The sequence below is a fragment of the Hyperoodon ampullatus genome (assembly GCF_949752795.1).
Source record: "Hyperoodon ampullatus genome assembly, chromosome: 3".
Taxonomy (NCBI): Eukaryota; Metazoa; Chordata; class Mammalia; order Artiodactyla; family Ziphiidae; genus Hyperoodon; species Hyperoodon ampullatus.
In genome coordinates this window covers 141,639,424-141,663,468 of record NC_136916.1, presented here as the reverse complement: position 1 = coordinate 141,663,468, position 24,045 = coordinate 141,639,424, and the positions used below count along the sequence as shown (strand labels likewise).

Sequence of the window (24,045 nt, the reverse complement as noted above, 5' to 3'; positions counted from 1 at the left end):
GTTCCAGGTTCTGGAAGGAAGTGCTAAGTCCTGTGTTTGTTACCTTTGCCCAGGGTTGCCCAGACCTCTGCTCTTGCTCTGTCATCTGTTTTTTCTCATTGTCTCTTTAATGAGACCTAATCAGAGTAAGTCAAGGTTCATATAACATTACATTGAAATTTTTCCATTTGTCGAAAAGGTATGGAGAAGCAAACCTGAATATTTAGTTTTTTTTTTTTTTTTTCCTAAAGGGAATTTGCCTCTGGGCAGGAAATCCAGTATTCTTTAAGTCCTGATTGAAAGGAAAAAAGGGAAAAGCAGGTTATAACATTCACACCCCTGATATTGCTGTGCCAGTCATTAGGGCCCTGGCTGAGTCCCACACAACAGCAAGATCACCAACAGTGGGGCCCTGGGGTTCAGCAAGGCTGTCAGAATCAAAGTTATGCTCCTTGAGGTGCCAAATATGTGAAGAATGGATAACGGTGAGTCATGCAAATAACAGTTGGGCAGTCAGTGAGAGATGTGTGATTCTAGGCAAACCTGCAAAGTGAGCGTGCAGAACTTGCAGAAGTGGGTGTCCAGCAGTGCTGTGGATCAGTGCTGGTGCTGGAGGAGGTCATCGAGAGCATGGGACTGAGAGTTGACCCTTCAGCTGGACCCAGGCAGTTGGAGGCTCCTTAGCCCCACCCTTGTCCTTGGAATGTATACTCTGCTCACCATTCCCACAATGGGGGCCATTTTCAAGAATGCAGGCTTGAGAGAGTATGGTGTTGTTGAGACCTTCAGGTGTTGTTGTGACCTTCAGTCACACCTGTATATGTGACTGAACCCAGTTAAGACTTCTGTATAAACTTTTAATATTTGGTGGGTGAGTTCAGAGATCTACTGGTCTTGTGGCTGCCCAATAAAAGCCTTGTAAGTAAGTTCCCTTGCATATTAAAACTGCCACCTAGCAATCTGGAGTGGTCTGCCTCTTTCTTTGGTCTCTCCCTGCCCTCCATGTATGGGGGCCAGTTTTTGAACCAACAGTTGGCCACTGGAGAGAAAGCCAAAGGGAATGGCAGACAGATCAACTTTGGTAGAGAGATTGGACATGGAATGACTTTGAACAAACCTTGATACAACTTAGGAGAAGAGGGAGATGAAACTACAGAGCCTGACTGGCCTTGAAACCAGGAGTCATGATTAATAGGCTGTGGTTTGGCTGTCAGTAAATTTGAATTCATTACTAACTGTGCAGAGATGTCCGGGTCATTATATATACATTTTCTCTCTTTTAGGTTCTTCAGCTGGGATCAGATATCCTTCCTCAGTACAAGCAAGAAGCGCCAAAGACGCCACCACACATTATTTTACACTATTGTGCTTTTAAAACAACTTGGGATTGGGTGATTTTAATTCTTACCTTCTACACCGCCATTATGGTTCCTTATAACGTTTCCTTCAAAACGAAACAGAACAACATAGCCTGGCTGGTGCTGGACAGTGTGGTGGATGTTATTTTTCTGGTTGACATTGTTTTAAATTTTCACACGACCTTTGTGGGACCTGGTGGAGAGGTCATTTCTGACCCCAAGTTGATCAGGATGAACTATCTGAAAACTTGGTTTGTGATAGATCTATTGTCTTGTTTACCTTATGACATCATCAATGCCTTTGAAAATGTTGATGAGGTAAGTTTCTTTTTCTTTTTAGTACTTGAATCACATGTTTTGAGAAAATTAGGATAAAAGGAGTTTACAGATAATCCAAACTTCTTTTTAGCCACCACTTTCAATCTTCATCCTACTAAACACTTGCCGTAAATTATCATATTTGGTTACCTTATAATTTTCATCTGCTTTTTTTTCTTGATTTCTGGTTGAAAGTACTGATTACTAGAAAAATGGCTATGGTTGGAGGTTGTGGTTGAAAGAGGTGGAGCAGAAGAAAAGCCACAGCATTTGGAGTCAAATGTGGTTTATGAACTAGATAATTGATTGAAAGATGATGAAATAGATGTGTGTTTTGGTTTTTTTTTTGGGAAAACTGTGGCATTTTAAAACTCTGTGCACCCATAGGTCTTTTGACTCCTTTTCCTCCAGATAGCAGTGCTTGAGTTAACAAAAAGATACAGAAAATTTTATGGAAGAGAAATTCTTGAATTTTTGCCTTTTTGGTTTCTTTTTTATAGTTTTTGCTTTAAATTTTGTCTAAGTACATTTGTGGTTAGAGACTCTATTGGATGACTTCTGATGTCTGGTCACATTCAAGATTCTGCTTATTCAATGTTATCTGCACAATGAGAAATACTTAAAACGTGTAATATCTTGGAAGACCATTTTATTCAGAGCTTCTTAGCTTCTAACCTCGTAGTGGATGATTTTCAACTTGCTACACGAAGGATGTATATAAATGAGTCAATATAGAATGTATCTATTATTAAAATATGTTCATAATAATAATTACAAACTTAATTTCCCTGAAGATTTTACTCTGTCCTCATAGACTGTTCAGATGGAAAATTCTGCACTACATTGTTGTCATTGTGTGTGTATTTGGGAGATAGTTTGCAACTTTTCTTCAGTAACTTTTTCCATAAAATTTCTGCATTCAATCAACTTTAATGATATTAAAAATATTTCCCCCCGGGGCTTCCCTGGTGGCGCAGTGGTTGAGAGTCCGCCTGCCGATGCAGGGGACATGGGTTCGTGCCCCGGTCCAGGAAGATCCCACATGCCGTGGAGCGGCTGGGCCCGTGAGCCATGGCTGCTGGGCCTGCACGTCCGGAGCCTCTGCTCTGCAGCGGGAGAGGCCACAACAGTGAGAGGCCCGCGTACCGCAAAAAAAAAAAAAAAAAAAAAATTTTCCTGAAAGTTAAGTATAGACATTGTATTTTGATGCTGTACATGTAATTGTTACTTTAAAAATTGGGGGAAAAAAGGAATCATAGTAATTTGTTTTCTAATTTTAGATTTTACCTACATCAAGCTTTTTAAGGTATATTTATTTCTTCCCTATTTACCTTCTGGAAGGGTTGAGAGGGGTTAATTTTGAAAATGGTAATCATATGATAAGAAGATAATAAGTAGTATTTATATGTTCACTTACTAAATGGATTAATATATTAAGATCAATGCATTAAGATTTCCATTATTTAGAACATAGGCATAAAGATTTTAATAAAAATAATTAAAAGATTGGTTTAATTCATAGAAAAGTAAATACATTAATCAGATTACATAATAATAAATGCATTTAATATACCATACAAATACATGAAGAGATCCTCAGACTTACTAATATTAAGGAAAATGCAAAGTAAACCTACAAACTACACTGACATACCATCATTTACCACACACACTAGATTGGTGAGAAGGTGGCTAAGGATGTGCACTGCTCAGATCTTCTTTCATGAAAACCTGCTGCATGGAGCACAGTTAGGGGATTCCTGGATGTGACTCCTGGTTTGGGAAAGCCGATCATTGGCATCTCTTTCAAACTCAGCATTCAGTGCTATCACACTATCACACTCGTAGCTTGAAACTGGCCACAGTGGGAGTATTTACACCCAGAAAGTCACAAATGCTATGAATAAAAACTTTTCTTTAACTTTCTGTAGAATTAGTTGTTAATCATTTACCAACACACCACTGAACACAGTTGACTGACACCTGCTATGGTTTTCTGATCTGCTGCAGGTCACACATCGAAGCCATATTTCCCCAACATTGTGCCCAGCCAGTGACTAAGAATGGTGGTAACATTATGATTAGTTTACTCCTGCTCAATAAAGAGCTCCTCTATTGAGCAACTTTTGCTCTGGGACTCCCCATTTACCTGTGCTGTGGTTGAGGCTCTTTCTACACAACTCTTCCTCCCCTCTTTACAGGTTTCAGACCTGCATTGTGGTCTGAAGGCTCCTCCCTCCTCCGTTTCTCCTTCATAGGCATTTATCTCAGTAAAAGTCTTGCATATCTAACCCTGACTTGGCATTACTCTGTCAGGGACCTGAACTGATGAAGCGATGGGGTGAGGCCTCTCATACATTGCTCCAGGGAATGTTGGTAAAACTTCCATGAAGAATAATTGGCAATATCTCATTTTTAAAAAGAAAAGACGCTAGGGGCAACCACCAGGGGCAATCCCCTTCTTTAAGGGATTCTTTGTTATTTGCTTCCATCACCAAACAGCAAGATTATGTACCTACCTCTTGGTTTTTCAGTTTTAGGACTTGTCTTTGACTTCTCACTATGGAATTTGAAGTTTTAGCCTCTTTCTCCCTGCCCTAACTGTATATATGCACTATTTCTATCACCTCAGTCTCACAATATAGGTATACCATCCTTTTGGTTCCATAAATAGTAGGTATTTATATCATTACTACTACAAATATGCTATTTATAGCTGAACCTTCAACATGCTGTGATTACTTTTCCTTTTCTGCACTTTCCATTTTCCTGAGAGTTGGTTTTATCATTTGCTTAGTTTTATGTACTAATCACTAACTCAGTTGCTAAGCTCTATGCCAGTTGTCTAAATCTCCCTCCAGTACATTGATAGAAGTAATATTCTATCAACATCATTTTCTTAAACAGCTCTCTCTACACTCTACCCTCCCACCTGATGGACAGTTTGGCTAGCTGTAATATCCTAGGCCAGAGATAATTTCTCCTCAGATTTTGAAAGACACAGTGCCATTACAGTCGACCTTCTAATAATTCTCTTAAGAAACTTTAAACCGTTGTGACCTGTGTTCTCTTTCTGGAAATTTGATGTATCTTCTCTGTCCAGGGTTCTGAATCTTTCCAGTAATATGCTTTAGTGTAAGTCCCATTTTCATCAGTTTTGCTGGGCACTGACTGGGTAGCCTTTTTCAATCTAGAAAAGCATGTCTTCTGTTTTGATTTTTTTCTTATGATGATTTTCTCCATCCCTTTCCCCCCTCTTTTCCATTCTCTCTCTTGCTGGAATTCCTTTTGTTCTTATACCTACTAGACTTCTCCTCTGATTCCTTTTTTTTTCTTCCCTTATTTTCCAATCCTTTATATTTTTGCTGTACTTTCTGGAAGATTTTCTCAACATTATTTTCCAACTTTTCTCGTAACTAATAATGCTTTTTTTTTTTTTTGCTTAAAGTCTTTTTGGCTTAATACTAATAGACCTAAACTAGCATTTGTATAGTATTTGATATATGTATTTCTATTATTTAACTTTTTATCATTCTAGATTATTATACTCTAGTTGTGTCTTTTATAAATAGTCTATACATTCTAAGAGTCTTTCTAACTGGGAAGTTTAGTCTATTTACACTTATTGTGATTAATTACCTTTTGATTTTCTTAGAGCATCTTATTTTCCATTGTAAAATGCTTTTTCTTCACTTTTCTCTGTTTTTATTTTTGCTTCTTTTCTGCCGTCTTTTGGATTGATTGAATTTTTTAAATCTGGATTTCCTCTACAGGATTAGAAGTTTTTCTGTTAATTGATTACTCTTAATATTTTTAGCATCCGTATTTTACTTATGAGTATCTTTGCCCTTCTAAATAAATCAAGGGCTTCTGTTTACCTTCTCATCTTTCGAACTAGTATTGTCTTATATTTTGGTTCCACATTATTTTTAACTTTCTCTTTCAATTATTGGAGGCCTTCTTTAGGACATATTTGTTGTGAGTCTTTGGGATGGTGACTCTGGGTCTCAGTTTCCATATCTGTAAAAAAAAGGGAAGGAATGCTTGACTTTTTTACTTCACACAACGGTTTTAAGGAATAGATGGGGAAACAGATGTGAATGATTTTTGTTTGTAGAATTGTGCATGTCTGAGGGGATATTATTATTTCATTTGTGTATGTCTGTTTCCTCCGCTTGGTGATAAGCCCTGTGATATTGAGGGATGTGTTCCATCTCCTTGGTAGTCCTTCGTTGCTCTTAGTACATATTGGTGACTCACCGACCTGAAGCAATAAAGTGTTAGCAAGGTTTTCGTAGATTGTACAATGACATAAAACAAAATAGAACTTAAAAATGAGAAATTGAGCTAATGGTGGCTTGGGAATAGGAGAGTATGAGTCTGAAGATCACAATTTAATCCTTTGACATGCTACGAGTGCAGAATGACTTAGAGGACTTAATAACACTTTTTGTATTCAAGATTGTCTCAGTCAACATGCTCTCTTAAGGCAACTTGATCTACTAGGAATTCACGAACTGGGTATGACATTCTTTAAGAGAACTGTGAGGATGGGAAGACAGAATCCATTAAGGAAATAATTCTGTTTGAAAAGAAGTATGTAATGTAAATTTCCTAGAAACCATAACAGGGGGTAAAAGATGTTATCACCAGGAATCCAAGGAATAGAAACAAGCTCTTTTGTAGCATTCATTTGAATACAGCTCTGGGAGGTTAGGGGGAACTGAATTATAAGACATCAGAGAAAAATGGGGCAGCTTCATGTAACACACAGTTTGGTAGCCTGAGTGGACTTAGGAAATGTGATACATGGGGAAATCAGGGGACAATGAGTGGTATTAGTAAGTGGTAAACATGATAAACTAGGTTAGAACAAATTGAAATTGGAAAAATGTTCACTTACATATTGTTTCAGGAGACAAAATGATTGGGACAGTGACTGCTAAGTGGAAGTATTATAAATATTTTTAATTTCCAGGGAAGTTTATGGAAAATAATTTTCTAAATTATTATTTTCCTGAATTATGCTTGTCAAGTGGCCACATGCGTTGCTTCATTTTAGCATATCTGTTTACATAGCAAATTTTTATCTCTTGTCTAGTCATCAAAACAAGAATTGGAAATCAAAGAAGCTAATTATACTCATAGATTTTAGAGGCTTTTTGTCCCCTTTTGTGGAATTTCAGATGCTCTACCAAGAATAACATTTTAGAAATTGCTATTTAATACAATTTTATCACCATTACTTTTTTATTAAAGCCTGTAGGTAATTGAAATAATGTTTGAGTGGTAAAGGTAAGGATTACATAGTATTTTTTTTTTAGTTTTACTAGTTTTAATCTTATTAAACCCATAGAAACATTGCCAAGTCTACCTTAGAACTGATTGATTTTTCTTATCAATGTGTTTGCTCAGCTGATAATAGACTTTTTTTAAAAGAGCCGTTTTAGGTTCATGGCAAAATTGAGAGGAAGGTACAGAGACTCCCCATACAGAGATTGCCCCCACACATGCATAACCTCCCCCATTATCAACACCCCCACCAGAGTGAAACTATATTGACATATCATATTGCTAAAAGTCCATAGTTTACAGTAGGCTCACTCTTGGTATTGTACATTTTATGGGTTTTGACAAATGCATAATGGCATATTGTAGTATCATACAGAGTAGTTTCACTGTCCTGAAACTCTGTGCTCTGCCTATTCATCCTTTCTTCCCACCTAACCCCTAGCAACCACTAATCCTTTTATTATCTCCACAGTTTTGCCTTTTCCAGAAAGTCATATAGTCGGAATCATACAGCAGGTAGCTTTTTCAGATTGACTTCTTTCACTTAGTAATATGCATTTAAGGTTCTTCCATGTCTTTTCATGGCTGATAGCTCATTTCTTTTTAGTACTGAATAATATTCCACTGTCTGGATGTATCACAGCTTGTTTATCCATTCACCTACTGAAGACTATCTTGATTGCTCCTAAGTTTTGGCAATTATGAGTAAAGCTGCTATAAACTTTTTTATGCAGGTTTTTGTGTAGGCATAAGTTATCAGCTCATTTGGGTAAATATTAAGAAGCATGGTTGCTGGATCATATGGTAAGAATATGTCAGTTTTGTAAGAAACTACCAAACTATCTTTCAAAGTGGTTTTACCATTTTATGTTTCCACCAGCAATGAATGAGAGTTCTGGTTGGCACACATTCTCACTAGCATCAGTGTTTTGGATTTTAGCCATTATAGTAGATGTGTAGTGGTATCTTGTTGCTTTAATATGCAATTTTGTAATGATATATGAACATCTTTTCATATGCTTATTTGCCATCTGAATATCTACTTTTGTCAGGTGTCTGTTCAGATCTTTTGCTCATTTTTAATTGGGTTCTTAATTTTCTTATTGTTGAGTTTTAAGAGTTTTTTAAAATATATTTTAGATAATAGTCCTTTATTATTTGCAGATGTCTTTTGCAAATATTTTCTCCCAGTCTGTAGATTGTCTTCTCATTCTTTTGACAGTATCTTTCACAGAGCAGTTTTTAATTTTAATGAATTCCAGTTTATTAATTATTTGTTTCATGAATTATGCCTTTGGTGTTATATCTGAAAAATTATCACCATGCCCAAAGTACCTAGATTTTCTCCCACATTATCTTCTCAAAATTTTATAGTTTATGTTTTACGTTTAGGTCAATGATCCATTTTGAGTCAATTTTTGTGAAGGGTATAAGGTCTGTGACTAGATTCATATTTTTTTGCATTGGATGTCCATGTGTTCTATCACCATTTGTTGAAAAAAACTATCTTTTCTTTATTGTATTGCCCTTGCTCCTTTGTCAAAGATAAGTTGACTATATTTATGGGGGTCTATCTGGGCTCTCTATTCTGTTCCATTGATCTATTTGTTTATTTTTTTCCACCAATACCACAGTCTTGATTACTATAGCCTTACTATAGTTGAGTGTCTGTCCTCTGATTTTGTTCTTCTCCTTCAATATTGTGTTGGCTATTTTGCACAGTTTTTACCCCTCCACATAATCTTTACAGTCAGTTTATTTATATACACAAAATAACTTAATGGGATTTTGACTGAGATTACATTGGTAGCTTTAGATCAAGTAGAGGAAAATTGACATCTTGACAATATTGAGTATTTCTGTCCATAAACATGGAATATTGCTCCATTTATTTAGTTCTTTTTTGATTTCTTTCATCAGAGTTTCATTGTTTTCCTCATATACATCTTGTACATTTTTTTATTAGATTTATATCTAAGTTTTTCATTTTTGTTGTGCTAATGTAAATGGTATTGTGTTTTTAAATTCCACTTGTTCATTGTTGGTATATAGGAAAGTGATTGGCTTTTGTATGTTGACCATATATCCTGCAAATTTGCTTTAATTGCTAATTAGTTCCAGGATTTTTTTTTTTTTCTGGGTCAAGTTGTTTGGATTTTCTGCATAGACAATTATGTCATCTGCAAACAAAGACAGTTTTCTATTTCCCCTTCCCAGTCTGTATATACTTTGTTTCCTTTTCTTTTCTTGTTGCATTTGCTAGGACTTCCAGTATGAAGTTGAATAGGAGTGGTGAGAATAGACATTCTCTACTTGTTCCTGATCTTAGTGGGAAAGCTTCTAGTTTCTCACCATTAAATATGATGTAATATGATATAAGCTGTAGGGTTTTTGTAGATGTTCTTTTTCAAGATGAGGAAGTTCCTCTCTTTTCCTAGTTTTCTGAGAGTTTTTATCATGAATAGATTTTGCATTTTGTCAAATGCCTTTTTTTTGCATCTATTGATATGAATATATGATTTTTCTTCTTTAGTCTGTGATGTTATGGATTCTATTAATTGATTTTTGAGTGTCGAACCAGCCATGCATACCTAGGATAAATCTTACTTGGCCATACTATATAATTATTTTTATATATTGTTGGATTTGATTTGCTAATATCTTGTTGAGGATTTTTGCATCTATGTACATGAGAGATATTCTTTTGTAGTTTTCTTTTCTCATATTGTCTTTGCTTTTGGTATTAGGGTAATGCTAGCCTCATAAATCTGGGTTAGTTAGTATTGTTTCTGCTTCTACCTTTTGGAAGAGATTGTAGGCAATTGGTATAATTTCTTCCCTAAATATCTGGTAGAATTCACTCATGAGCCCATCTGGGCCTGGTGCTGTTTTGGAAGGTTATTAATTTATTGAATCAATTTGTTTAATAAATGTAGTTCTCTTCAAATAATCTATTTTTGTATGTGTTTGAGTTTTGGCGGATTGTGTCTTTCATGGAGTTAGTCCATATCATCTAGGTTCTCAAATTTACGGGCATAGAGTTGTTCATATGATTCCACTTTGTTGTTGTTATTATTATTATCCTTTTAATGTCTGTGACATCTGTAGTGACATCCTCTCTTTGATTTGTCATGTTAGTAATTGTGTCCTCTCTTTTTTATTTTTCTTAGTGTGGCTAGAGGTGTATCAATTTTATTGATATTATCAAAGAAAAGGCTTTTAAGATTTTGTTGATTTTCTCTACCAATTTCCTGTTTTCAATTTCATTGATTTTTGCTATATTTTAATATGTCTTTTCTTCTTGTTACTTTGGATTTAATTTGCTTTTCTTTTTCTAGTTTGCTAAAGTGGAAATTTAGGTTATTGATTATAGTTTTTATTGCTTTCTAATATATGCATTCTAAGTTATATATTTTCCTCTAAGTACTGCTTTGCTGCATCCCATGAACTTTGTTAAGTTGTATTTTCAGTTTCAGTTAATTAAAAGAGCATTAAATTTTACTTGAAATTTTCTCTTTAATCCATGTCTTACTTATAAGTGTGTTGTTTAATTTCCACATATTTTTGGATTTTCCAGGTATATTTCAGTCATTGATTTCTAGTTTAATTTCATTGTGATCCAAAATCAGGTATTGTATGATTTCTATTGTTTTAAATTTGTTAAGGTGTGTTTTATAGCACAGGATGTGGTCTATCTTGGTGAATATTTTACATGACCTTGACAAAGATGTGGGTTTTTGTTGTTGTTGTTGTTTTGCTGTTGTTGTATAAAGTAGTCAAAGATGTCAATAATAGCCAGCTAATCGATGGTGCTGTTGAGTTCTGCTCTGTCCTTACTGATTTCTGCCTGCTAGACCTGACCATCTCTGACAGAGGGATATTGAAGTATATGATAGTGGATTCATTTTATTTCTCCTTGCATTTCTATTAGTTTTTGCTTCACATATTTTGATGGTCTTGTTAGGTGCATACAATATAAGGATTGTTATGTCTTCTTGGAGAATTTACCCCTTTATCATTATGTAATGCTCCTGTTCATCCCTGATAAACTTAGTTAGTCTGAAGAGTATGAGACTTTTAATGCAATGAAATGTATTATCTCTGGGATGATTTTACCTTCTATATGGGACTTTGTTAGTTTCTTATTAGCCTGCTTTAAAAACTTTTGCTGCAATTTTAAGTCCTCCCAGTTCTTCTCTGCTTAAGAAAGCACATTAATAACACTAGTGCTTCTAATAATAATAAAAAACCATTTATATTTTTATCGATGATTGGATTAGTGGTTTATCAACACTTGTCTTTCATCTGTGTGCTCAGGGGAAGGTTTATGAGCGACCCTATTTTTCAACCTTCAATTCTACTTCAAGTTAAGAAGTCAAATCTAACAAAGATCTTTAGAAAACTAAGGGTTAGACCCTGTGCTCATTTCCAGAGGAATCAAAATTAGACCTTATGCTTCCTCAATGCAAAGACTCTGTCTTTCTAATAGCCTGGATTTGCAGTGCCTGACACATAATTGCCATACTATATATATTTCTGGAGGAATCAAAATTAGACCTTATGCTTCCTCAATGCAAAGACTCTGTCTTTCTAATAACCTGGATTTGCAGTACCTGACACATAATTGCCATACTATATATATTTCTATTAAAGTGAATGAGGGATTGAAGCTTACAATGTTTCCTAAATATACCTGTTTCTTGTTAGTAATGGAAAAGTTAGGGCCAAAGGGCAGTCTTTGTGGCATAACCTATCTGTGCCCCAAACTTCTTCATTCAGACAGTAGGACATTATCCTTTGGCCGCTATGCTCACCTCTCTGTTCATAAGTTCCTTTCCATGAATATTCTCACTTAAATAATCTTCCAGTCATATGACCTACACTGCTAGCTTTCCATACATGTTTAGAGGTTACCTTAGGGTTTAGGTTCCTAAGCTGGGATCTCCCACTAGGAGTGCAAAACATTGTAGACTAATGAATACAAAGGTGTACAAGGCAAAGTCACTGAACTCCAATGTACCTACCTTCTAGCTTGAGAGAAAAACTTTCTCAAAAATTATTCAAGAGTGTGAATAAAGGAGGAGTCAGTGTGAAGGAGGAGATGAGGTAAGGATTTGGAGAATGGGTAAGAGTCAGCCACAGGTTCCAAATTGGAGGATAGTGGCAGTAGGCTGAACTTTAAAATTCTATTCCAAGTGGAGATTGGCAGTACAGAATGGTAATAAACAGATTTAAAGATCGATATCTTTTTTATATTTGAAAAATTTGGTGATGCTCCATGATATATTCTTTGCATTAATTTTCTACAGAGACAAAGCAGTCTGCCTAACTGAGGGAATTAGCTTTGGGAGGATAGGAAGTTGCAAACAATCAGGATAGCAATAGGATTCCTTTATTTGATTTTGTTGCTTACAGGAATAGAAATTTTTATCCAAACTGATCTTCATTCATGATGAAGCCTTCCTATTGTTAAACATTAGGGAATAATTCTGACATGGAGGCAAAGAAGGTTGAAATATATTGCAATATGTATACTATAATCCTTAAAATTTTTTGCCTTAACTATCTATGGTTACTTGCATAGAAATTGTTCTTTATCTTTCTGCATAGTAATTATCACTATGCTTGAGAATACATCATTTCCTTACTCTTCTTTGAAGGAAGTTCTAAACCTCCATCCCTACCCCCTTTGGTCTTTCTATTACTTCATTTTATTCCATGATTTTATCTCTGCTTTCACATAACACATGCTAACTCACAAGGAACATGTTTATATTAGAAATTTTCATCTTTAGGAAGTTTGTTTATTATACATTGTGGATAAAGGGTTAACAAAACTATTTCTCCTTCTGCATTGACAGATTTTACCTTTGATCAACTGTCTTCCTTTGTTCTCCCAGGGACTGATGAAGGAAATATGCTATCTATGTTTCTAGGCTGTATTACTTATATTTAAAAAAGATCTCTGATTTGTAAATTACATCTGGACTATGAAGAACTTTTAATGAGCTGTGAATAACCTGATGAGGATACCACAGCTTAAGGGTTCCCTGATTGATACAACTCCAAGCATATCCCTTGTGGAATTCTGAAAGCTATACCTGTGTTGTTATTATAGGTGCTGGGTTAGGTGACATTTAAGCCTAGACCTGAAAGATGAGTAGGATTAACTAGGCAAAAGGAGTAGTTAGCGGGTTAGGGAGAGTGTTTTTAAAATTCACTTTTGGAGACCCCACCAGGTGAGAGAGAACATAAAATTTTTTTTTTTTTTAATTCTGTAAGGTTTTTCTTTTTTTTTTTTTTTTTACCCCACATTTGTTTATTTATTTATTTTTGGCCGTGTTGGGTCTTCGTTTCTGTGCGAGGGCTTTCTCTAGTTGTGGCAAGCGGGGGCCACTCTTCATCGCGGTGCGCGGGCCTCTCACTGTCGCGGCCTCTCTCGTTGCGGAGCACAGGCTCCAGACGCGCAGGCTCAGTAGTTGTGGCTCATGGGCCTAGTTGCTCCGCGGCATGTGGGATCTTCCCAGACCAGGGCTCGAACCCATGTCCCCTGCATTAGCAGGCAGATTCTCAACCACTGCGCCACCAGGGAAGCCCGAACATAAAATTTTTGAAGAAAGGAAAGACATTTTCTATAACTGGAGTACAGAGAGCAGAAGACAGAGATGCACAAGGGAGACTTGAAAAGTAGGCAGGGGCAGGTTGTATTAAGGAGTTTGTATTATCGTAAAGGTGGCAACAAGTTACTGAAGGTTTTAAAGCATCTCCCAACCTGGTTTGCTTGTGCATATATCATGATATTTGAAAAAAAAATCGAGACTTAGGCAATATACCTCTTTTTTGGTGTATATTTTGATCATGCCTTATATTCACTCTGCACCAATGGATATTAATGAGAACATTTTTTTCCATAATAAGAAACATTTAAAATTAATATATCATGGATATTGCTTAAAACAGATGTCTGTCTATCTATGTATCTATCTATCTACTATCTATCTACTATCTATCTACTTATGCCACTGTGTATTGATAAGAATATAAATAGACTAAAACACGTGGTATGCACAAGTTATTTAAATTGAGTTTCTCTACTGAAGCATATTAACTAATGCAGGGAGTAATTAGTATTATTTCTCCATGGATCTCTTGGTAACATTAATTGGAGAAGTGAGTTCTGAATAGGAAGGAGGCAATAGAACTTGTTATATGGGTTAGAGATGCAGATAACAATTGTAATTTGCTACATTTTCTAGTTTACTTAGTTTTCTTTCAGTCTTTAAATTGTACTCTACAAAAGGAAATGGAAATGGACTATTTAGTCATTCATATACAAAATCTAATTAGAATAAGACCCCAATGCTTATAAAACAGAGTGGTTTCTATATAATTGCCTGATATTGTGGTACCCATGAAGATTAAATAACTATTAATTATTAATTACAATATCAGTGCTAGAGGAGTCAGAAATTATTATGAGAGATTTCTGTGTTGGTTAGTTTATTCTTTAATTAGTGTATTCATTTTCTTAATAAATATTTGGTGCTTACACTGTGGCAGGGAGTTCTAGAGTGTGTGCTGGGGATAAAAGAATGAACAAAACATGATATGAATACACAATCAGAAAGAGACAAATGGCACAAAGGGAACATACCTGATCCTTTGAGATTATATAATGAAATGACCTGCTCTAGACTAAACCAAAACAGATTTTAGAACAACGGAAGCTATCGTATGATTTTAAACTATGAGTGACTTCAAAAGATAACTCTTATATAGTGTTCAGAATAGAGTGGACGGAGTCAAATGAACGCCTTAAGATTTATTAGAACACTTCCTTAGGTCTAGGAGAGAGATGCTAGTAGCATGGTTTAAGATGGTGTCAGTGGCGATGAAGAAAAGTGAATAAATTGGAAAGATATTTAGGAGTTAAAGTTAATAGGGTTTTAAGATAAATTGGGTATGGGAGATATCAAAGAAAGGGGCAACATGAATACTTCTTGGTTTCTGGTTTGTGTAATCAAATGGCTAGTGCTTATATTTGCTTATATATTAGAAAAGAACCAGGGGCAATGTCTGGAATGGGAAGGTGGAGGGGAGAGTAGTAACATTTTTTTTAATGGGAGAGACATGAGATATTTAAATGTCTATGGGAAAGATGTAGTTGAAGGGGGAGTGGCTGGATTTTTGAGCAGAGGAGAGAAAGTTTAAAATATAGTGGATAGATGAATTCATAAGAAAAGTAGTAAAATTGCTAGGTAGTTAGGAGATGTTTTGAGATTGATGATAATGAATATCTAGTGGAATCAATCTGCCCTATTGTATTACTTTCTTAAGCAGTTCTTAAACACAGCCCTGAAGAAAGCTGATAATTGAGTTAGAATTTGGGTTTTGATACAGGTTATAATGAAGAGACAGACATGCTAAGGAATTCAGGATGTATGGTGTTGTTGAAATTATAGGGCCACATAAAGAAGAAAATGGAGAATGGAGGGGTTAATAGATTGGGAAAAAGCAGATCTGTCAGTAGACTGGAGATTCAATAAAGTTGAATGTTGATGTAATTGGACGGTTTAGCTCAACATAGAAGAAGATATGGTCAGAATACAAGATGGTTCAATTCAAGATTTCAGAGCCGGAAAATGTTTTAGATATGAGAAATTTCAGATTATGACCGCGGGAGTGGGCATCTAAGGAAAAGTGAAAAGATTGTTAGAGATGAATTGGTGGAGAAATGCGAGGCCAGGTTTTCAGCGGGGTCATCCACATGGAAACTGAAGTTACTCAGGGTGAGGGCAAGCTTTAGGTGGGGTTGGATTTAAGAACTATTTAGGAGGTATATGAAGTAATAACTTGGAGTTCTTTGTTCTCATGGAATATTTACTGGCATAAATTCTTGCTAAGCAAAATAGTGACACGTTTCCCAATACAAAAGGTAAATAATATCTAACAATTGCATATTAAAATTTATTTTATATATTCATATCTTACCTATTTGGAAGAATATCTTGTTAAAATGAGACTTCTATATCACATACATATCTATGTTGCCCCCATTTTAAGTCAAACAAGTATGAAATACTGTGCACATAAATACATGTGCTTTCCTCACATTTGTATCAGTGAGCTTTTTTTTCCCACCTAACAAACTACTCCAAAACTTTATGGATAATAACAATCACCATTTATTAAACTAATTCTCCTGTGACCTAACTGAGTGATTCTGCTGACTTTGGCTAGATTTGGCTTAACTAAGTTCACCCATACATCTGTGGTAGGCTGCTGAGATGGCTGGTGACTAACTGATCCGGGACGGCTCAGATGGATGTCATAGGGCTGCTCCTATGGTCTCTCATCCTCCAAAAGCCTAGTTGCCATTCTTCATATGGCAACTTAGAATGGCCATGGGTTCTAAGACCATGACTGGAGGCTATGCTTCTTGAGGTCTAGGCTTGGAACTGGCACAGTGTCACTTATACCACATTCTGCTGGCCAAAGTAAGTCATAAGGCCAGTCTAGACTCAAGTCAAGATGGGGAAATAGACCCTATCTTTTGATGGGAGAGGTTGCAAAGTCACATTGCCAAAGGGTATGGATGCAGGGAAGGAAGTGACCCGAGCTATTTTTTTCCAAACAATCTACTACACATCCTGTGTGCAAGAATGCTAGATGTAGGTGAAAAACCAAGCAACTCGATGTTATAAGTCCGTACTCCTGCTCTCTCACCCCCACTTAATTGTCATGTGTCCTTGGACAAGAAAGTTCTTTGATCATTCCTCTTTTGTTTATAAAGCAAGAGGGGAAGAAGGTAGGAAAGAATACTAGCTGAGTTATCTGCCTACTATCCTTAGTGATAATCAAATGAGAGAATTGATTTGTATTTTAAATGGCTTTATCATTGTAAGCCATTATTTTTATACTGATTACATCCCACATCTCTTTAATGTGGGAATCCACAAACATATCCTGAAGAGTTAATAACACTGAGATATCTCCTGGCTATTTTTCTTTATGCTCCTATGGCCTGAGGGGCTTTTCAAGTAAGGAAACTGGCTAGAAAGGAAGGCTGATGACTGAAAGTTCTCCATTAACCCTGCTGTGTTCTATTATGCATTTGATGTGTTTGATATTCTCTTCCACCAGTGGAACCCCAGGGATTTGTGAGCTAAGAGCTCAGAGGTTGGGAGAGAGGCAGAATGCCACTGGAGTGCAGAGGAAGGCACAGGAAGATTGGCAAGCATGGAGTGAAATTAAGCAGAAAATGAATGAGCAGCCAAAACTGGTGGAGAGCACAGAATCAAGAGGTTGTTGTAAAAAGGTGTTAGTACAGAAGCGAGTCATTTTATTTTGGCCTGTCAAAGTATCCAGTATTACCATATGGGTTAAATTAAAATTCCCAACAGGGGATTAAAAATAATTTGAGGGGACTTCCCTGGCAGCCCAGTGGTTAAGACTTCACCTTCCAATGCAGGGGGTGTGGGTTTGACCCCTGGTTGGGGAGCTAAGATCCCACATGTCTCGTGGCCAAAAAACCAAAACATAAAACAGAAGCAATATTGTAACAAGTTCAATAAAGACTTTAAAAAATGGTCCACATCAAAAAAAAAATCTTTAAAAAAATTATGTATATAAAAAAAGTATAATTTGAGGACCAAGCTAAAGATTATGAGGGTGAGTTATAAAATAAGTAGAATCTCTTATTTTAGATAGAGTTGAATATGACACCTCTTCCCCCCTCCCCAAATCACATGATGCAGAAGAAATCATTAATCTGAATTATGTACCATGGTGAAATGTTAACCTCAACAACACAACAGTGACTAATGGATTTTCCGTAACATTGTTTTGATATTTAAATAAGACGTTCTTTAAAAATTACATCAATATTACATGTAGAGCTCAAGGAATTTCACAAAGCAAACACACCTAGTAATTCCTAGTAATGCTGCTGTATTAGGAAACAGTATTACCAGAGCCCTCTCATGTCTTGCATAGTCACTACCGCTCCCCAAACAAAGGAAGCCACTTTGACTTCTAATGACATCTTATGCCTAAGAGTAGTTCCATTTGTATTTAAACTTTTATAAATGGAATCATGCAATATATACTCTTTTGTGTCTAGTCTCTTTTGCTCAGTATGATACTTTTTAGATTCATTCTTGTTATTTCATATAGTTCTAGTCTGTTCATGTTTATTTCTAGATAGTATTGCATTGAGTGAAGGTGCAATAATTTATTTATCCATTCTACTGGAGATGGACATTTGGATTGTTTCAAGTTTTAAGTATTTCATCAAATTTTAGAACAAAGTCATTAACTTTGAGTTTTGATCATAGTAATTGCATTAAATTCTTTTGGATACAAAGCAGTGGAGAATGAGATAGCTAAAAAAAAACTTTCCAAATAAAGCAAACACTTCTGTATTACTCATTTTGAATAACAGTTTCTGGTTTGATAAGTAGATGAAAGGGACACTGTGGACAAATTAAAAGGTGAAACTTTGGGGTTATGTTTGAGAGCAAAAAGGAGTTTGGTTTGACTGGAGCACTATTGCTTGGCAAAGGCATGGTTGGAAATGACCTGGCAGTGTGGACAGAAATGGGTTTGTGGACCTTGAAGGCGTGTAGAAATTGTGTTTAATGTCTATAATGAGTCCGTGGAGGATATGCTTGATACTGTCTTTTAAGAAGATTAATATTGCAGTGATAATTGGGATAAGGACAGGAAGACTGCACAGCCGTTGGCTATTATGGGAAATGCACGAAGAATCTGAAGGACTAGGTCCATTCCTTGCTAGCTGTGTGACTTTACACAAGTCGTGTAACCTGTCTGAGCTTCAGTGTCTGCCTATGAACAGTGGAGATAGGAGTCCTGGTACTGTGAGAATGAAATGAGTTGGTCCATGTTAGAGAATTGCAGACTCTCTAGGGTTCTGGGGCCTCCACAGACCCCTAAGTGGGCCACTGCTGGGCCTGGGTGGGAATAAATGGGAGGCAAGGTATTTAATCTCCTTTGTTCAGTCTTATAGAGACTGCCTGTATTTAAGCCAATACTGCTGGTACAAATGTGATTTGTTAAATTGCACATTATGCTCTAGATATAGTGAGGTTCAGAATGAGGTCAGACAGTGAAGTGCAAGGAGTGTGGACAAGACTGCCTATATTTGATTCTTGGCCCCTCCTCTTACCAGCTGCAGGAACTTAGTCAAATTATTTAATGTTTCTAGGCTACGTTTTAGTAATGATACCTATCGCATAAGATTATTAACTATGCCCCCTCCCTGCCCCACCACACACTCAACTCACCCCACCCACATTTTCTTGTGTCATAAAAAGTTTTTCATACATTTATTGAACGTATTGAATGCTTAACCTATTACCATATGCCATACTTTGTAATTGACACTAGGTATATTCTTCAAGGGGTTTAGAGTTTCCTGGGATACCATACATGCAAACAGAGACTTGTAATAAAGTGCTATTATGATGATTGTTGTAATAGAGATGGGCAAAAGGTACATGATAATACAAAATAAGGACACCTAACTCTCACAGTGGGTGTAACAATGAAGATGGTGGGGGAGGAAAGAAGATGTCAGGGAAATGGACATGGAGGAGAGAGTCTCTGCCATAAACTATAAGTAAGACCCCAACCACCAAGATAGTGGGAGGGAAGAGTGCTTTAAGTACAGGGGACAAATTGTTAATGTGGCATGAAACAGCATGGGCACTCGGGGAACTACACATAGTTGAGCATGGCAGGAGTCTAGACAGCAGAAGGAGGACTTGGATGCTAGGTCCTGAAGGGCTTTGCATGTCATAGTAGGGAGTGAATACTAGATTCTGTAGGTAATGAGCTAATACTAAAGATTTTAGACCAGAGAGGGATATGATTAGATATATATGATGTAAAACAATAGCAGGCTGGTAGCCTTTACAGTGTGATCACATAATTAAAGGGAGTGAGAACAGAGGTAGTATGGCTGATGGAGAGGCTATTCCTGTCACACAGTGAGAAAAAACATGAAGCCATGACCAAGGCATGGCCTTGAGATTAAGAAAGAAGAGATATTTTTGAGAGATTTATTCAGGTATATTTTGAGCACTTTGAATGCTGAGATCCTCAAGACTTGATAACCGGTTGGATGTGACAGGAAAGTGGGTGTTCAGCCCAGGTCTGAGAGACTGGCTTCATAATGATGTTGTTCCCAAGAGTAGGGACATATTACCTTTTGAACGCCTATGGAATATCTAAATGGAAATGTACAGCAGGTATTTGGCTTCTGTATCAGGAACTCATAGAAGTCAGTTGAAACATGGGCATGCAGTAAATCAACCAGGAGAGGCTGAGGGTAATCGTAATGAGAATCCTAACACATAAAAGAAGCATGGATAAGGTTAGCTCCAGAAAATGATTTTGAAAGAGATGTCAGCTCGGGAGTTGGCTAAGATCTAGGAGAAAGTGGTGACATAGAACCCATGACAGAGAGAGTTTACAATACTTACCAAACATTTTGTAACATTTGAATAATATTGGACATGGCTATAGAAAATGGTGCTTTTTGATTAAGTGGAGTCCAGAGTAGGTACCCCTCAGGGTGGATCACCTCCTCTTGGAGAGATCTGCCTACATCAGAGGTCAGGAGAGTGTGTCCTCCTGTTATCTGGGCCTAATTCGAGTGGGTCCTGATTCTTTACATTCTACTTGAGGGTTGTGACTAGTTTTTAGTTTAAATGGGGTTAAAGGTTTCCTCTCTGTTTTTTCTTCTTTTGTTTTTAGCTGTGTTTAGAAAAAAGAATTCCAGTAGAAATAATTTTCTCTGTAGTATTGTATTGGCCAAAAAGTTCGTTCGGGTTTTTGTAAGATCTTATAGAAAATCCCGAATGAACTTTTTGGCCAACCCAGTATTTAAATAGAACTAGCACAGTTCCTTTAAAAATTGGAGCTAAGTGGAGGACAACATCTACCATAACACTATTTTTATTTTTTAATTTAACCCTCTGAGTTTTTCATGCATTTTGACTATGGGTTTCTTTAGAGCAGAAGCAAGGCATATTTGTCTTAATGTCCCCAGGACACAACTCAGAGCCTGCCATATAGAAATGCTCAACAAAAACATATTTTTGTCTTTCTTGTTCATGATTATGTAGTTCCTTTTTTAAGAGCTTCCAAGCTCTCTTGAATCTTCTTACCTTTCAACATCTCATTTCATTGAATTATGCCAGTTCATCTTCTGAATTTTATTAATGCTACTCTTACTGTCTAAAGTTCAATATCCCTGCCTTGCCCAAGTGTTCAAGTGAAATAAGAATTGATTTAAGGCTGCGTATATGCCGCAGCATTTGAGAGTAGGAATAGAAATAGAGCCAGGCCTAAGGTTATTGAGGTTGAGACAGAAAACTGTCTGGATGCTCCTGTTCCTTTTTTGCTTCCATAAGGTCTCCTGTTTTTACTTCTCTTTGTTTTCTCTCTCTCTATTTCAAATTTTTATTTTGCAAAATTTCAAATATATACTATCATATAGAGTATAACCAAATGCACTCCCAGCCTTTTTTCACTGTAACTTTATGATGCCATAATTAGAGTCTCATTAATGTTACATCTGTTCTACTATACCAACCAGTTCCTCCCTGTTGATCAGACTTAAGTTCAGAGTAGGTTATGTCAGATGCCTTGTCACCTCCCTGGGATATAGAATTAGAAGTAAGGAAGTCATGGATTCTGTGAGACTTGGAGGTGATGATCAGATGAGAGGGTCCTGGGTCACTGCTTTATCTTTCCCTCATGCACCAGGAATGGCTTTACCCTCTCTACCTGGGTGGCTTATCACATGCTTCCTCAAAAAGTAACTTTGAGAACTTCACTGATTGAATAAAGTCTATGCTATGTTTCCATTTGGATAATGCTATATTTGATGTTTTAAGCTCTTAACAAAATATGAATTTTCTTGCTGCCATTCCCTTATAGTATTCTTTTCACTGACTCTTTCCAGAAGATGATAGAGTTCTGTAGGTATGTTCCCATTCTAGGTTCAACTCTTCACTTTTTCACAGCTCTACAAATTTAGTGCTTATCATAACTGTGGCAGGAGGTGGTGGAAATAATGGCATTTGCTCATTTTAATATACACAGAAGTATTTCCTGTTTGCTTGACAGTAAAACTAGGATTCTTTTTTCAGAAGTTTTGCTGTTCATAGCATTTATAAAGTAAGAAATAAAATTAAATCTTTTAGAGTACAGGAAAAGTTTTGTAGGAAGAAGAAATAAAAGGTCTAAATTCATCACCCTATTTCTATACTCTTGAGTATATTGCCTTTGAGCTATTTTCTCCTTTGGTTTTTCTCTGTGCTATTTATACTCCAGTTATGAAAATAAACTCCGTCTTCCTTACCTAATGAAAAGTTTTTTTATCTAATAATCTACAAATATCTTATTTCCAGGTGGGAAGGAATCTGCATTTAAAAAGTTTCTTTATCACTTCAGCTTTTTGTTGTTGTTGACTTAAAGTCGGAGCTGTAGTATGTGTGTGTTCTTAGTATATAAATGGTGATTGAGTTCATTAAGATGAACCACTGTATTGTTTTCCTTAGCCTTTTCTTTTCTGAAAGTGTTGTGTCATTTCTTTTTTTTTTAATTCAGGGAATCAGCAGTCTCTTCAGTTCTTTAAAAGTGGTGCGTCTCTTGCGACTGGGCCGTGTTGCCAGGAAATTGGACCATTACCTAGAGTATGGAGCAGCGGTCCTTGTGCTCCTGGTGTGTGTGTTTGGACTAGTTGCTCACTGGCTGGCCTGCATATGGTACAGCATTGGGGACTATGAGGTCATCGATGAAGTTACAAACACCATCCAAATAGACAGTTGGCTCTACCAGCTGGCCTTGAGCATTGGGACTCCGTATCGATACAATACCAGTGCAGGGATATGGGAAGGAGGACCCAGCAAGGATTCACTGTATGTGTCCTCTCTCTACTTTACCATGACAAGCCTTACAACCATAGGATTTGGAAACATAGCTCCTACCACAGATGTGGAAAAGATGTTTTCCGTGGCCATGATGATGGTTGGCTGTAAGTATCTTTTATTTTCTTTTTTTAAAAAAATTATTGTTGTTGATAGTTCTCCAGGCTCCAGTCTCTGACAGGAGTAAATGAAACTACTTTGTCTTCAGAAAAATGTTTAATTCATATAATTTACATTGGTTTAATTTTTATTCAGCCTTAGAAAATAAAAAGGCAAAATAATATATTTTACTTTTTAGGATGTTTTAGCACATGCAAAGTAGTATGAATGGACTGATACAAAAATTAGAATGGGAACTCTTTGATTTAATTCTGGTCATAGCATTGTACCTGGCAGAGCTATTTCCAAAAGGAGACCAATATCTAGAAAGGCAGCATCTGGCATATTCCATAGGTTTTGTGGGCAATGCATAAAATTCTGAAAAAGTAGACAGGATCTGATGTGAGATACCCTGTTTAGAAAATGTTTTATGTAATAATCAGTTTTATGTAGGCTTTTACAATTAAGACTAGGCAAAGAGTTTATAAATCTAGTCTCCATTACAAAATTCTAGCTGGAATATATTCCGGTCTGAGAGAATGAAAGTATTAGTAAATGTAAGCTTATTCAGCAATGACAAAAGTGTCTAGGATGTAGCATACAGATCTGAGTACTAAATGTCTTGATGACGTTCTTGGGAGTAGAATTCTCTCTATAGGAGTGAAGGACCAAGTATTCTATCCTCAGACTGAGACTGGATGATACAGAAGATCAGAATTAAGGAAATACATACAAAAGAAAATGTTGAAAAAAGGAGATTTTTGAGGGAGACTTCATCACCATACACACCCTCATGTTGACTTTGATGATTTATCCAAACCTAGTTCTGAGACCTAGAGTAACCTTAGGACTGGAGGGTTTTTTTTTTGTTTTTTGTTTTTTTGCGGTACACGGGCCTCTCACTGTTGTGGCCTCTCCCGTTGCGGAGCAGTCTCCGGAAGCGCAGGCCCAGTGGCCATGGCTCATGGGGCTAGCTGCTCCACGGCACGTGGGATCCTCCCGGAACGGGGCACGAACTCGTGTCCCCCGCATCCTCAGGC

At 36.6% G+C, this 24,045-nt stretch overlaps 1 protein-coding gene across 1 annotated transcript in view; it reads left to right on the top strand.

Annotated features, from left to right (window-relative positions):
- KCNH5 (potassium voltage-gated channel subfamily H member 5) overlaps window positions 1–24,045 on the top strand; it is a gene marked incomplete at both ends in the record, with an annotated part of 361,648 nt that overhangs the window by 72,071 nt on the left and 265,532 nt on the right. The window contains 2 exons of the mRNA XM_079700833.1: window positions 1,263–1,655; window positions 22,587–23,013. Coding sequence (XP_079556959.1) covers window positions 1,263–1,655; window positions 22,587–23,013 — 820 coding nt within the window. The remainder of the gene's footprint in view (window positions 1–1,262; window positions 1,656–22,586; window positions 23,014–24,045) is intronic.